Source organism: Bombina bombina, unplaced genomic scaffold (assembly GCF_027579735.1).
Source record: "Bombina bombina isolate aBomBom1 unplaced genomic scaffold, aBomBom1.pri scaffold_463, whole genome shotgun sequence".
Taxonomy (NCBI): domain Eukaryota; kingdom Metazoa; phylum Chordata; class Amphibia; order Anura; family Bombinatoridae; genus Bombina; species Bombina bombina.
Window position 1 is genome coordinate 336,255 of NW_026512684.1, and position 15,955 is coordinate 352,209.

Sequence of the window (15,955 nt, forward strand, 5' to 3'; positions counted from 1 at the left end):
TGTAACTTAGTTGTATACCAACACTGAACACACATTGGGTGTAGAAGCTGTTAGAAAATACCTAAATGAAGATAAGGACATAGCCAGGGAACAAACACAGTTTCTACTAGACAGCATTAAGCTTATTTTGGAGAACCATATCTTTTCCTTTAACGGAAAGATGTATGTACAGATAAAGGGGACAGCCATAGGTACCAGGTTTGCACCAAGCTATGCGAACCTCTTTATGGGGAACTGGGAAACAGAATTCCTGGGTTCGTGCAGCTTGTTCGGGGACCTGGTACTTTACAAACGTTATATAGATGATATACTAATGATATGGAAGGGTAGCGATGATACTTTTAGAGATTTCTTCTTGTTAATGAACAGAAATTAAAAAGGCTTGACTTTCACGTATGAGTATAGTAAAGGGAAGATCTTGTTTCTAGATCTTGAAATTGAAGTCGTAAATTCCAATTTTGAAACAAAAACATTTTTTTTTAAAAAGTTGACGTAAATGATTTTATTCATGCGAGTAGTTGTCACCTAAATAAGTGAAAAGAAAACATTCCAAACACGCAGATTCTGAGGGTAAGAAAAAATTGCTCTAGATTGCTAGACTACGAAGAACAAGCTAGAATTCTGAGCAAAAAAATGTCAGATTAGGGCAATAAGGAGAGCGATACAAAAAAAGCCTATGATGAGATAAAAAAAAGTAGATAGGACCCTGCTGACATATAAAAATAAGGGAGATAAGGAAAAAGAAAAAAAAAGAAAGAGGAGAACCATAATCTAAAAGTCCCTTTTATCACTAACTACAATGGGCAACATAAAAAAATGGAACGGATAATAAGGAAACACTGGCATCTCATTAGAAAAGATCTGATTATAGGAGATAAAATAACCATCAATCCCCAGTTTATATACAAAAGATCACAAAATCTTAAAAGTATTCTAGCACCAAGTTAATTTAAGACAAAAGATCAAGGTAATAGGCAACTAGACCTGCAAGGCAAGGAAATAAAGTTTTTTTTTCCCCATGTTTTTGTTGCAGATTCTGCCATTATAGCAAAAAAGTTAAAAACTTTTCTTCGAGTCAGACTGGTGAAATATTTGACATCAAAGACACTATCAGATGCACTGACAAGGGGGTAATTTATTTAATAGAATGCAGCTGTAAAAAAAACAATATTTAGGTGAAACCTCAAAAACTTTAAGAGAAAGAATCCGAGAACACCTTTGTATTATAGAAAAGGGTAACAAAGACACACATTTGTATAAACATTTTACTGAGGTACATAATAATAAACTCACTTTTCATTTTCGAGGATAGTAAATGTGTATCCAGAATGCAGGGGGGGGGGGGACTTGAAACCAAATTATTAAGAACTGAAGCTGAACTAATCTACAGAATGAAAACGCTGCACCCACAGGGTCTAAATTCAGAATTAGATGTGACCCCCTTCATGTATGACTGAGTAATACAATATTGGAATGGTATTTATAGAGCCGTATATATAAATCTGCTTACATTTATCATGTGTGGTCTGTACATTGAAATTATATATGAAAAATATCAAAATTGTGTGGAGTAAGCACTGATTAAGAAAAAGGATATGTTCCTTTAAGAGGGGGTTGCTCCCTTACAATACCATCCAATAAGGAGAGAGTAATCCATTTTAAAAGGACATAACCAGCTCTAGCACATTTTGAAAAAGCCCTTGTTAAAGGGTGAAACCGGTCGATCGTGTGAGCTGAGAAATATTATACCTTGCTTAGAGCAGAGGGTATAATTGAAGGATAAGGACATGTAAGAGGATCAAGCTAGGACCGTAACCAGGGATTCTCCAGTGTGAGCAAACGGACTTGCGGAATCACCCAACACATAGAACAACAAGTCCGGCCCACTGACGTCAGATGAACAGTCTGGAATACACGGAGGTTGCTCTGAGCAGTAAGCGCAAAATAATTTTCTGACATAAGAGCTGCATAGCGGATGAAGAAGCAAAGGTCAGCTCAGGCTGTAAGAAAGCCCTGTGAGCAGTGACAATATAGCATTTGTGGAGAACATTGGAAACGTTTTAAAGGCTACCAGGTTTTTCCTAAACCATTTTGACACAGCCTGTCTGAACAATCCAGATCTGAGTGCCGCTGAGCACTGGACTTTGTCTTTTTTATTGCTTAAACTATCGTATTTATTGCATAGCCTGGCATATCTATTTATGTTTTTGTTTTTATTCTTCTGAGAGTGGACGTCCGTTTTTACATGTATTTGTGTAGACACAGCTTTTTTATGTATATCATTTTATAATATAAAAGTTTGTTTTTTTTATCCTAATATTTCATTGCTTATTATTTTATGGGAGTTCATATCTTCTAGTAAGTTGGTATCATAAACGGTTCTGAAATTGAAATATTGTTAAATTCTGTAACCTAGCATTTGCAGATAATAGATAATATTTTCTCTGGTTAAGACCTCCGCTATTTTCTAATAGTGCCAGTATATTTTTTATGTGCTACTTTCTTCTTCTCTTTGGGATTTAGTTAAAGGGGGAACCCCTTATATTTGGTAGTGGGGTAAGTGTTCTAGTGCTCGTTTAGTCTACACTTTCACACTACACTTCTGGATGTTTCAAATTAATTACAGATACCAATAATACTGTGTATCAACCTAGTAGATTGCAACAAAGTATCAACAGATAACAGCAATTGCTGCTAGTAAGAACAAGATAAAAGCTTGAAACACATTCATATGCATAAACACATAGAGGATTGGAATCATTGCTACAGAGAGCACATAGTGCCACAGCACGCTCTCAAAGTAGCAAACATATCAGTCCACTCAGAGTCACTGGGCACTTAGTGTTAACAACACGTTCCAGAATCCTCCAAAACTATGGCAATGCAAGTAGGCAAATGCTTATCCGGTTTCACAGGGTTACTGTAACTTGAAAGAGTCCGTGTAGACAGGGCTTTCCTTTCTTTTGCAAAACAATGCAGACAACGCTGCTTCCACTTGTATGCTTACAGCTCATCCGCTGTCATGAGAACAGGAAACATTATTATCACTGACCATACGGTTGACGTTTTCATCCCTGCCGGTTATGCCAGGATCACTTATGTGTGTAGCTCCTTGTAGGTTTCTTTAAGCGTTGATTTTATATCATAGCTTCTTTTCTTATATAATCATTTTTTATATGATTTTTTATGACTGTTGGCATGTTGATATAAGTAAACCTTTAAAATTCCAATTTTGGGTGCGACCTCCCCTCTCTGTTTTCATTACTAAACATTAACCCTAACACTTTTCTTTGGCTGCCCTAGTGCAGGGATTAGTACAGGAGTGTTTTAATGTTGATTGGGGCAAATACTAGTATAACAGCTACTGGGTACACAATCAACCAATATGTGTTAATATTGTTTGAATATTAACCTTATCATAGAGCAGCAATGGCTGTTCCTAACATTCTGACACTCACTCTTCCTGTGATATTGTTTGACACTATGGAGTACTTTAGTTAAAGTTATCAATGTATCTTTAAGTTTACCTATGTAATCCTTAGAATGAGTTACTTTGCCTGTGCCAGGATAAGCAATGTTCCAGGGTGCTTTGTGGTTTACATGGGGTTTTAAAAACACTTGAAAAGCTTATAAACATTTAGGAAAAACTGTGTGCTTGTACATATGGGTATATATTGATGGTAAATAATCTGTTGTTCTCATGGTAACACACATTTATTATATTTGTGTAAGTGGCTCAGTGCACACCTGAAAGAGGTGGTTACTTCCTAATTTAATATTGCTTTGCTCGAGCTTAGAGAGGTTGCTCTGCTCGAGCTTGGAGATGTTTTTTTTTTATTGTGGAGAGAAAGAATGAAAAAAATATGATACCATACTTTAAACTAGCTTTAAGGGCTGAAAAGCATCAACACAATGCCTCAGTTTATCTTAGGTATTTGGACTAGGGATCGCAAAAAAGTGCTTCTTCTGTATTATATTTCTGAGCCAAGATCCAGACCTAAGATAGTATGTGCTGACCTTGCAAGGTGATACCTGTGCAGTTGGTACACACTAAAGGCTAAATCATAATCATGCTGTAATTGAGGATAACATGCCATTTTCTTATCAGTAATGTTTTTATTACCACACAGAAATAGCAATAGTTTCAAAGCAGCTTCTGTGGGTTAATAGCAACAAAATTTAATTTAAGAGAGTCACTAAAGGCACTTTTTTTATTGCATCCCAATCCTGTTGCTATTAACTGGATACCATTATGCTACCAGATTTCTAATTACAGATTTCTAATTTTTAGTGGCAGCCAATACTAACAAAAATTGCATTTTTCTATGTGTTTTGGCAATTTTAGCAATGTTAAATTGTCTTTCACATTAACATTGGCTGTATATTATATAGGTGCCAGCGTTTTCCATATACCAAGAGGATCCATATATATATCATGGGATACTATTCCTGTGCTGTTATCATATTTTTGTTCCAGTTTTTCTCTTGCTTTGTTCAATTCAATATCTTTATCATGGGTGTGTTTTTGGGGATCAATCATTCTGTAATGTTTAAGGTTACATTTAAATAAGGGAATAATTGGTTTGCCTGCAAGGGCATCATGGTACACCTATGAGTTGGATATATCCTACTACCAATAATTAAACACTACCACATTGTGCATACCCACTGTAACTGTGGTAATTTATTTCTAATGTTAGTGAGAGTCCACAAAATCCTATTCTTACAAATGGGAATTACATCACCTTGCCATAAGGAGAAGGCAAAGACACCCCTGCCCCAGAGTATTCAACTATCCCTCCCACTTCCCCTTCCCTCCCAGTAGTTATTTACCTTTTCTAGGAGGTAGGCAGAGATGGAGATGCTCTGCATAATTCTTTCCTATGTCAACCCTCAATGGATAGTTCCAAAGAAGAGTGGGTTAAGGAAGTTTCAGCTGCCTTTTTTTTTATTTTTTATTATTATTAATCTCTCAGTAGAGTTTTGTATCTCAGCAGGCTGGGGTGTTGCAGGGAAGTTCCCTAGCCTCCCCCTGTATGCCAGTGATGTTTTTTTCTCCCATGCATGAGACTAATCACCTGTGTCTCCACCACATGTTCTTAATGATGGTATGCTGAAACAGCAAGGGTAACTCTATTTACTATTATATCCCCTTTTACAGGCTAGTTGCCTTATTTTTTGGGGGGGTTGTTTTAATGTGTATGTGTGTGAGTATTCTGTATCTTCTTTATAATGGCCAGTGCCTACAGTTCACAAGCCAGTATGAGTACAATTAGGGTTGCTGTTTCAATGGCCAGTGCCTACTATTAGGGCCTTGTGCGAGCGTTAAGGTATACAAGGGCTCCTTTTTTTCTATTGACTAGTGTCTCTAGCTCAGGAGCCGGTATGAGTGGAGGGTACTGTGTTTTTTTTACTCAGAGGATCAGACAGTTCAGTATTTTAGACAGACTAAGTTCCTGGACTCATGAGTACTTTGGGAGTATTCTCCGGATCACATTATGTGGTGGACTGACGTTTATTGGGCGCTGCTAGTTATCACTGTGATGTCTTTTAGTTGCTGTCCTGTGGCGGTGTATGGGTTAACACTTTTTCCCACTGCAGGACAGTTTTCGTGTACTCTGCGCCTCCTTTTTTTTCCTTGCAGGGTTTCAGCTCTAGAGTGCAGCGGGGATCGCAACACATGTCAGCGCTTGTCCCTTAGCGTTTTAGTTGCATCGGCTGGAGGGGATAAGACTCCAAACTGTAGTGTTCCTGGGTTCAGCATAGTCTTGGGGTAAATTATACTGTACTTTATATACTGTCTCCCTTCTAATCCCTCTCATTTATATCTCTCCTAGTGGAAAACTATATTTATATATTTCTCAGGTGAGATCTGTAAGGGAGTAATATGGAACAAGCAGGGTCTGTTGAGGGGGCCCCTGAAGTGGAGCTCTCTGGTCCTTATTGATAATAATAAATGTCTCCTCTGTAAATTAAAAATTATTTCCGCCAGCTCAGCTCTGCAGTACCTGTTTGTTGTCCGTCAAGTCTCATTCTACGGGTCCTAGTTCGCTAAATACCTTAGTATGCTCTGCCCTGATTCCTCAACCACAGTTGGCAGGTTCTAGCAATAAGACTACTGTAGTATGCTCCCCTTGCCCTGTCATTTAGACTCAATTGGGGAGCCCTGGCACTCAAAATACTGGACCAATTCCCCAGGCCAACATATCTCTTTTTCCTCCCGCTTTCTCAACAAGAATCTGCAGTTTTGGCGGCTTTGGGAGCCATGCCACCTATGGGCAAATGCAAGAGGAAGGTTAAGCATTGCTCATCTTCGTCTAAAGCCAGTGGCTCTGCCATTTTTCATACCAACAGCCAATTGCAGGACTCTGATAATGACACATCATCGTCTAGTTCAGAAGGTGATTCCTCTAAGGCTGCTGACAAGGAAGATGATAATTTCACTCTTCGGGTCAAAATGAAACATCTTAGGTATTTACTTAAGGAGGTTCTGAGAACCTTGGGTATAGTGGTGTCCAGTCTGACCAAGGAAAAACCTTTACAAAAGCTAGACATTTATTTTTAATCCCAAACCACGGATTCCTGATGTCTTCCCTGTTCGTTCTCTGAAAGCTGACATTATCTCCAAGGAATGGGAGAAACCTATGGTTCACTTCTCCCATTTTCCCTCCTTTAAGAAATGATTTCCTGTTCCTAGTTCTCACCTTGAGTTATAGAACACTGTTCCAAAATGATGGAGCAATCTCCACCCTAGCTAAGAGAACCACTACTCCGCTGGTGGATAGTACTTCCTTTAAGGACCCAATGGATAGGAAACTAGAAGGATTTCTTAGGTAGTCCTTCCTACAGGGGTCTCCTTTTTCAAACAGAAGTTAGCATTGCTGCCATGACGGGCGTTGCAGCCTTTTGGTGCTATTCCTTATCTGAGTTAATTATGGTAGAGTCTCCCCTAGAGGAGATTCAGGATTGCATTCTAGCTTTTAAGACAGCTAGCTTTTTAATTTGTGATGCATTTATCCAAATTGTCCGCCTCAATGCAAAAAACACAAGTCTCGCGGTTCTAGCCAGGAGGGAGCTTTGGCTGAAATCCTGGTCTGTGGATATGTTATCAAAATCTAGATTACTTTCTTTAGCTTTCAAAAGAAAAAACCTTATTTGGACACAGATTGGATTCCATTATTTCTACTGTCACTGGAGGAAAGGGAGCTTTCCTTTCTCAGGACAAGAATTCCAGATCGAAAGGCAGGCCAGTGGGGCGCTTTCGGCCCTTTCATCAAAATAAGTCACTGAGGAACCCTTCCTCAAACAAGTCTATCCCCGACTTCAAGTCTGCATGAAGGGGCTGCCCTTAGCCAGATTTATCTCCGGTAGGGGGCAGACTAGGCTTGTTTCAGGGGGTTGTCTCCAGTCTGTCTAGGACCCTTGGGTTCAGGAGATTGTTTCCCATGGGTACAGGATAGGTTTCCGGACTTGACCTCCAAGAGGCAGGTTTCTTTTGTTTCGGATATCAAGGCCAGAAATGTGACTAGCTTTCTTCAGTGCGTTTCAGACCTTCAGTCCGGGGGTGGAGGGTGCTCGCCCCAGTTCGCTAGGGGAAAAGGGGCAAAGGATTATATTCGAAAATCTTTGTGGTCCCAAAGAAGGAAGGAACCTTGTGTCCGATTCTGGCCAGAAAAGAGACTAGCTTTTCTTCAGTGCATTTCAGACCTTCAGTCCGGGGGTTGGGGGTGCTCGTCCTAGTTCCCTAGGGAGAAAGGGGCAAAGGATTCTATTCGAAACTCTTTGTGGTCCCAAAGAAGGAAGGAACCTTTTGTCTGATTCTGGATTTCAAATGTCTAAACAAATGCTTGAGGATTCCCTCATTCAAGATGGAAAGAATCAGATCTAGTCTCCCCCTTGTCCTCCATGGTCAATGGATGACTATAGTGGACTTGAAGGACGCGTATCTTCATATTCCAGTCTATTGAGACCATCATCAGTTTCTCAGATTTGCTTTTCTGGACAAACAGTTCAAGTTTACGGCTCTACCCTTTGTTCTATCTATGACCCCCAAGAGTTTTCATGAAGGTGTCTGGGCTCTTCTAAGTTTTCTGGGACTGATTATAAATTCTATGGTTATGAAGATTTTCCTTACAGAACAACGGAAAGTCATGCTCCAGTCAGCATGTCAGTGTCTTTGCACTACCCCTTATCCTTCGGTAGCTCAGTGTATGGAGGTAGTGGGGCTCACGGTGGCAGCATCAGATTAATCAATTTGCTCTCTTTCATTTGCAACCTTTACAGTTGTGCATGTTAAAAAAATGGAATGGAGATCATTCGGATCTGTCTCAGGTAATAAATGTGGATCCTGTTACCTGGTACTCCCTATCTTGGTGGCTGGTATCCGAACCTGTGGCTTGAGGGATGAGTTTAATTAGTCTGTCCTGGAAAATAATAACTATGGACGCAAGTCTATCCATTTAAGGGGCTGTTTGGGGCTCCTGGAGAGCTCAGGGGGTGTGGTCCCCCCAGGAGGTGTCCCTGCCCATAAACATTCTGGAACTCAAGCCATCTTCAATGCCCTTCTAGCATGACCCCAACTGAGTTCCGTCCATTCTAGTCAATGTCAGTCAGAAGTCACGGCAGTGGCATATGTCAACTGTAAAGGGGAGACTCGCAGTTCCTTAGCGATAAAGGAGGTGACTCGCATTCTGACCTGGGTGGAAAGTCACCAATGTCTAAACTCTGCAATACACATTCCAGGAGTGATGAACTGGGAAGCAGACTAACTAAGTTGACCGGCTCTCCACTATGGGGAATAGTCTCTCAATCAGGAGGTGTTCAACCAGCTTGTTCATCAATGGGGATCTCCAGAGATAGATCTCATGGCATCATGTCTCAATTTTAAGCTTCCGAGGTACGGATCGCGATCAAGGGATCCTCAAGCTGAAGTAGTGGATGTGTTATCAGTCTCCTTGGTCTATTGTCTGGTTTACCTCTTTCCTCCGATATTGGTCCTTCCTTGAGTCAGATCAAACAGGAGAGGTTCTCTGCAGGACTTGGTATGCAGACCTCATAAGGATGTTGTCTGTTTCTCTGTGGTGTCTTCCTCAGAGAATGCACCTTCAATCTCAAGGCCCGTTCTTTTATCAAAATCTAGATTTTTTTAGGCTGACTGTGTGCAGATTGAACGACTGATTCTGGCTGAAAGAGGTTTCTCGGAATCTGTGATTGACACCCTTGGTCAGGCGCTCAAACCGGTTACCAGACGTATCTATCATAAGGCGTGGAAGTTTTACCTGTCTTGGTGTGCTGAGCGTTTTTTCTCGTGGCACAAGGTGAAAATTAAAAGTATTCTTCAGTTCCTTTAGGAGGGACTTGAAAAGGGTCTCTCGTCTAAGACCCGATGACATATGTGGCGTCGCATACAAGTTACAAGCGTATATTTCACCTGTCGCCCGCTGTTTTTACTCCCATAAATTAACATAGAACCAGCGTTGTCAGTCAGTATCACATATTCAGCGCAAGAACGTGCCGAGGATGGAGAAATGTTACTCCATATTCGCCTCCCCACACATAGGCAGGCGCAGCAAGCCTTGTACTGAGTATATAACTACTGTAACTACCTGGAAGCCTTAAAGGGGCAGTCAACCCCAAATGGCTTCTAAATAATACCTATAGAGTTTAAAACAATTAATATTTTTAAATGTAGTCTAATTTTCAACAATATTTCAAAAAATAAAAAAGCTAAGATTACAGAAAAAACAACTACATTATCCAAAATAAAAATATTCCTAATCTAATACCCCCTTAAATACAAAAAAGCCACCCCAAAATAAAAACTCCCCCTAATCTAACAATAAACTACCAATAGCTCTTAAAAAGGGCCTTTTGTAGGGCATTGTCCTAAAGAAAACAACTCTTTTACACAAAAACATACAAAGTCCTCCCTAACAGTACAACCCCTCACCCACCAACTCCCAGCCAATAGGAATGCAAGCTACCCCAATATAAAAGGGGTACCTCACATTTAATCTTCAGTGTGCGGCGGACGTTCGCATGACGAGGACCTCCATGTCGGATGACCACCTTGGCTCCACTGGGATGAAGACTTTTCTCCGCCTGGAAGAAGATGGATGTCTGAACTTCAGACCTATTTTGGGGGGTTAGTGTTAGATGTTTTTTTTTCATTTTTTGGGCCATTTTTTTAGATTAAGGATTTTTTATTTTCATGGGCACTAAAAGAGCTGATTGCCCTTTTAAGGGCAATGCCCATACAAATGCCCCTTTAGGGTCAATAGGTAAATTAGTTTTTTTTTAAAGTTAGGTCTTTTTTATTTTGGGGGCAATGCCCTACAAAATGCCCTTTTAAAGGCTATTGGTAGTTTATTGTTATATTAGGGGTGTCTTTTTTTTTAAGGGGGTATTAGAATACTAATTATTTGGATAATTTAGTTTGTTATTTTTTGTAATCTTAGCTTTATATATAAATATTTATATTTTAAGAGGTATGATGGATGTCAGGATTTTACGTTATAGTATTTATATTGCTAGTAGCTCAATCCACTTCAACTGTTGCATCAAAAAATGCAGTGTATTCTGATTTTGTTCCATTGTAATCTTGTCTCCCTAAGGGTGATGTGGGCAAGCATCCCACATTTAAAATTAAATAATCTAAATAGATTATATTGTGCCTAAAGGGATTAGGATCTTCAAAAATTGGGGACAGTTCCCCCCAAACCACAAATAGGTTGGCATAAGAGAATGCAAATGTTGTTCCCATTGGTGTTCCGCATTACCTTCAAGCAAAAAGAAATTATGGGTAAAAAGATACTCTGTGGCTCTTAAAGTGAAAGTAAATCCTAGCGTTTTACAAATGTTAATATTTACTATTAACACAAATAAAGGGGACTTTCATTCATGAAGTATAAGATACTTCATGTAGAAAGCTCCTTTATTTGATTCAATCGATAACCGTTTTTACCCTGGTACAGCAGCCCACGGCTAAAAAAAAATGTTGTCTAAGAGGTGACGTTTTCACCTCTTAGCAAATAGCCGTGTGGGAAATCCGGCTCCCATGGGCGCCAAGCCAGATTTACCAAACGGCTATTGGCTAAGAGGTGAAAACGTCACCTCTTAGCCAAAAATTCTTTTAGCCGTGGGCTGCTGTACCAGGTAAAAAAGGCGATCGATTGAATCAAATAAAGGAGCTTTGTACATGAAGTATCTTATACTTCATGAATGAAAGTCCCCTTTATTTGTTTCAATAGTAAATCCTAGCATTTGTAAAATGCTAGGATTTACTTTCACTTTAATAAAAAAGATGTTTTCAATAATGTAATTGGAACGGTGTGCAAGAAGATATTCCAAAGCCTTCAAGCCCTTATCATGAAGGATAGCTGTATATATGGACGTGCTATCCAAGATTTGCTCCATTTGATACTCTCTATATGATACCCTCCATATCTTGAATAAACGATGGATACAATTGTCTCAATAAATACTTTTGATTCACAACTGAACAATATTTGGGATCCATCTAGATCACTTGTCAAGTCTAATTGTTTATTGACTTTTTTATAATGTTGTCTTACCTAAGGTATTGCAAGAGCATGCTGCTGTGTTTCGAACTGGTCCTTTGCTGAAAGAAGGGTGTGAAAAACTGAACAAAATCAATGCTGCCATGGATGACATCAAGACATTTGACAGAGGTAAAAATAATGTCAGGATTGTCTTCAGTTTACTAGATTTAAAGAAATTAGTTTATGTAATATTGATATATACAGTATTCTAGGCACACTTATAAATGCAAACAATACATTTAAAACTCTATAAAACTCCCCAGTTCTTAATAAATTGTTATATTGGCTCACTTTAAAAGCACTCATCAACAGAGGATGACCCTTTTTATGAAGGATACCAAAAAATAGAGAAAAGAGGCAGAGCTATATCCAAATATATAAAACATAGCTTTCTCCAACATAGGTGTGTCCGGTCCACGGCGTCATCCTTACTTGTGGGATATTCTCTTCCCCAACAGGAAATGGCAAAGAGCCCAGCAAAGCTGGTCACATGATCCCTCCTAGGCTCCGCCTACCCCAGTCATTCTCTTTGCCGTTGTACAGGCAACATCTCCACGGAGATGGCTTAGAGTTTTTTAGTGTTTAACAGCATGAAATATTGGCCCCCGATCCGGGACCGGATCTGGTGGGGGGCAGACTCTCTCTCTTCGCTCAGGCTTGGGCAAGAGATGTTCTGGATCCTTGGGCGCTAGAAATAGTCTCCCAGGGTTATCTTCTGGAATTCAAGGGACTTCCCCCAAGGGGGAGGTTCCACAGGTCTCAGTTGTCTTCAGACCACATAAAAAGACAGGCGTTCTTACATTGTGTAGAAGACCTGTTAAAAATGGGAGTGATTCATCCTGTTCCATTAAGAGAACAAGGGATGGGGTTCTACTCCAATCTGTTCATAGTTCCCAAAAAAGAGGGAACGTTCAGACCAATCCTAGATCTCAAGATCTTAAACAAATTTCTCAAGGTCCCATCGTTCAAGATGGAAACCATTCGAACTATCCTTCCTTCCATCCAGGAAGGTCAATTCATGACCACGGTGGATTTAAAGGATGCGTATCTACATATTCCTATCCACAAGGAACATCATCGGTTCCTAAGGTTTGCATTCCTGGACAAACATTACCAGTTCGTGGCGCTTCCTTTCGGATTAGCCACTGCTCCAAGGATTTTCACAAAGGTACTAGGGTCCCTTCTAGCGGTGCTAAGACCAAGGGGCATTGCAGTAGTACCTTACCTGGACGACATTCTGATTCAAGCGTCGTCCCTCCCTCGAGCAAAGGCTCACACGGACATCGTCCTGGCCTTTCTCAGATCTCACGGCTGGAAAGTGAACGTGGAAAAGAGTTCTCTATCCCCGTCAACAAGGGTTCCCTTCTTGGGAACAATTATAGATTCCTCAGAAATGAGGATTTTTCTAACAGAGGCCAGAATAACAAAGCTTCTGGACTCTTGTCGGATTCTTCATTCCGTTCCTCTTCCTTTCGTAGCTCAGTGCATGGAAGTGATCGGGTTGATGGTAGCGGCAATGGACATAGTTCCTTTTGCGCGCATTCATCTAAGACCATTACAACTGTGCATGCTCAGTCAGTGGAATGGGGACTATACAGACTTGTCTCCAAAGATACAAGTAAATCAGAGGACCAGAGACTCACTCCGTTGGTGGCTGTCCCTGGACAACCTGTCACAAGGGATGACATTCCGCAGACCAGAGTGGGTCATTGTCACGACCGACGCCAGTCTGACGGGCTGGGGCGCAGTCTGGGGATCCCTGAAAGCTCAGGGTCTTTGGTCTCGGGAAGAATCTCTTCTACCGATAAATATTCTGGAACTGAGAGCGATATTCAATGCTCTCAAGGCTTGGCCTCAGCTAGCAAGGACCAAGTTCATACGATTTCAATCAGACAACATGACGACTGTTGCGTACATCAACCATCAGGGGGGAACAAGGAGTTCCCTAGCGATGGAGGAAGTGACCAAGATTATTCTATGGGCGGAGTCTCACTCCTGCCACCTGTCTGCTATCCACATCCCGGGAGTGGAAAATTGGGAAGCGGATTTTCTGAGTCGTCAGACATTGCATCCGGGGGAGTGGGAACTCCATCCGGAAATCTTTGCCCTAGTCACTCAGCTGTGGGGCATTCCAGACATGGATCTGATGGCCTCTCGTCAGAACTTCAAAGTTCCCTGTTACGGGTCCAGATCCAGGGATCCCAAGGCGGCTCTAGTGGATGCACTAGTAGCACCTTGGACCTTCAAACTAGCTTATGTGTTTCCGCCGTTTCCTCTCATTCCCAGGCTGGTAGCCAGGATCAATCAGGAGAGGGCGTCGGTGATCTTGATAGCTCCTGCGTGGCCACGCAGGACTTGGTATGCAGATCTGGTGAATATGTCATCGGCTCCACCTTGGAAGCTACCTTTGAGACGAGACCTTCTTGTTCAGGGTCCGTTCGAACATCCGAATCTGGTTTCACTCCAGCTGACTGCCTGGAGATTGAACGCTTGATTTTATCGAAGCGAGGTTTCTCAGATTCTGTTATCGATACTCTTGTTCAGGCCAGAAAGCCTGTAACTAGAAAGATTTACCACAAAATTTGGAAAAAATATATCTGTTGGTGTGAATCTAAAGGATTCCCTTGGGACAAGGTTAAGATTCCTAGGATTCTATCCTTCCTTCAAGAAGGATTGGAAAAAGGATTATCGGCAAGTTCCCTGAAGGGACAGATTTCTGCCTTGTCGGTGTTACTTCACAAAAAGCTGGCAGCTGTGCCAGATGTTCAAGCCTTTGTTCAGGCTTTGGTTAGAATTAAGCCTGTTTACAAACCTTTGACTCCTCCTTGGAGTCTCAATTTAGTTCTTTCAGTTCTTCAGGGGGTTCCGTTTGAACCCTTACATTCCGTTGATATTAAGTTATTATCTTGGAAAGTTTTGTTTTTTGTTGCAATTTCTTCTGCTAGAAGAGTTTCAGAATTATCTGCTCTGCAGTGTTCCCCTCCTTATCTGGTGTTCCATGCAGATAAGGTGGTTTTACGTACTAAACCTGGTTTTCTTCCGAAAGTTGTTTCTAACAAAAACATTAACCAGGAGATTATCGTGCCTTCTCTGTGTCCGAAACCAGTTTCAAAGAAGGAACGTTTGTTGCACAATTTGGATGTTGTTCGCGCTCTAAAATTCTATTTAGATGCTACAAAGGATTTTAGACAAACATCTTCCTTGTTTGTTGTTTACTCAGGTAAAAGGAGAGGTTAAAAAGCAACTTCTACCTCTCTCTCTTTTTGGATTAAAAGCATCATCAGATTGGCTTACGAGACTGCCGGACGGCAGCCTCCCGAAAGAATCACAGCTCATTCCACTAGGGCTGTGGCTTCCACATGGGCCTTCAAGAACGAGGCTTCTGTTGATCAGATATGTAGGGCAGCGACTTGGTCTTCACTGCACACTTTTACCAAATTTTACAAGTTTGATACTTTTGCTTCTTCTGAGGCTATTTTTGGGAGAAAGGTTTTGCAAGCCGTGGTGCCTTCCATTTAGGTGACCTGATTTGCTCCCTCCCTTCATCCGTGTCCTAAAGCTTTGGTATTGGTTCCCACAAGTAAGGATGACGCCGTGGACCGGACACACCTATGTTGGAGAAAACAGAATTTATGTTTACCTGATAAATTTCTTTCTCCAACGGTGTGTCCGGTCCACGGCCCGCCCTGGTTTTTTTAATCAGGTCTGATAATTTATTTTCTTTAACTACAGTCACCACGGTACCATATGGTTTCTCCTATGCTAATATTCCTCCTTAACGTCGGTCGAATGACTGGGGTAGGCGGAGCCTAGGAGGGATCATGTGACCAGCTTTGCTGGGCTCTTTGCCATTTCCTGTTGGGGAAGAGAATATCCCACAAGTAAGGATGACGCCGTGGACCGGACACACCGTTGGAGAAAGAAATTTATCAGGTAAACATAAATTCTGTTTTTATTATATCCAGGCAAAGGTAATTAAAAGTCCATAATCACACCAGCAATGTTAAAAACAAAAATATAAAAAAACAGCTGTTTAGGATAAGCTTACGTGTTTCAGCTAAAGAGCCATAGTCATAGCTTGACTTAGAAGTGAGGAACTCACTACTTATTTCCTTACCTAGACAGCTATTGGTTAAAATACAGAACACTCACAGCTGAATGATAATTTGTTAAACTAGCCGAAGGGTATAACCCCCACAACATGAATTGAAACATATAGTAATAATAACAATTAACAAAACATGTTCCTGTTCATTATGCCTTCACGTTTATAGAGGAAGAAAGACTTATGACAATTATAAAAAATATACCTAAAAAAATAATAATATAGTAATAAGCTACATTATATAGCATTTATTTATCAGACATTTCCTACTAAAAGATATATGTACACC

The 15,955-nt window shown here is 40.7% G+C and overlaps 1 protein-coding gene across 1 annotated transcript in view; it reads left to right on the top strand.

Annotated features, from left to right (window-relative positions):
* LOC128644497 (succinate dehydrogenase [ubiquinone] flavoprotein subunit, mitochondrial) overlaps window positions 1–15,955 on the top strand; it is a gene marked incomplete at its 3' end in the record, with an annotated part of 402,567 nt that overhangs the window by 325,731 nt on the left and 60,881 nt on the right. Inside the window, exon 12 of the mRNA XM_053697078.1 lies at window positions 11,579–11,690. Within this exon, the coding sequence (XP_053553053.1) occupies window positions 11,579–11,690 (112 nt within the window). The remainder of the gene's footprint in view (window positions 1–11,578; window positions 11,691–15,955) is intronic.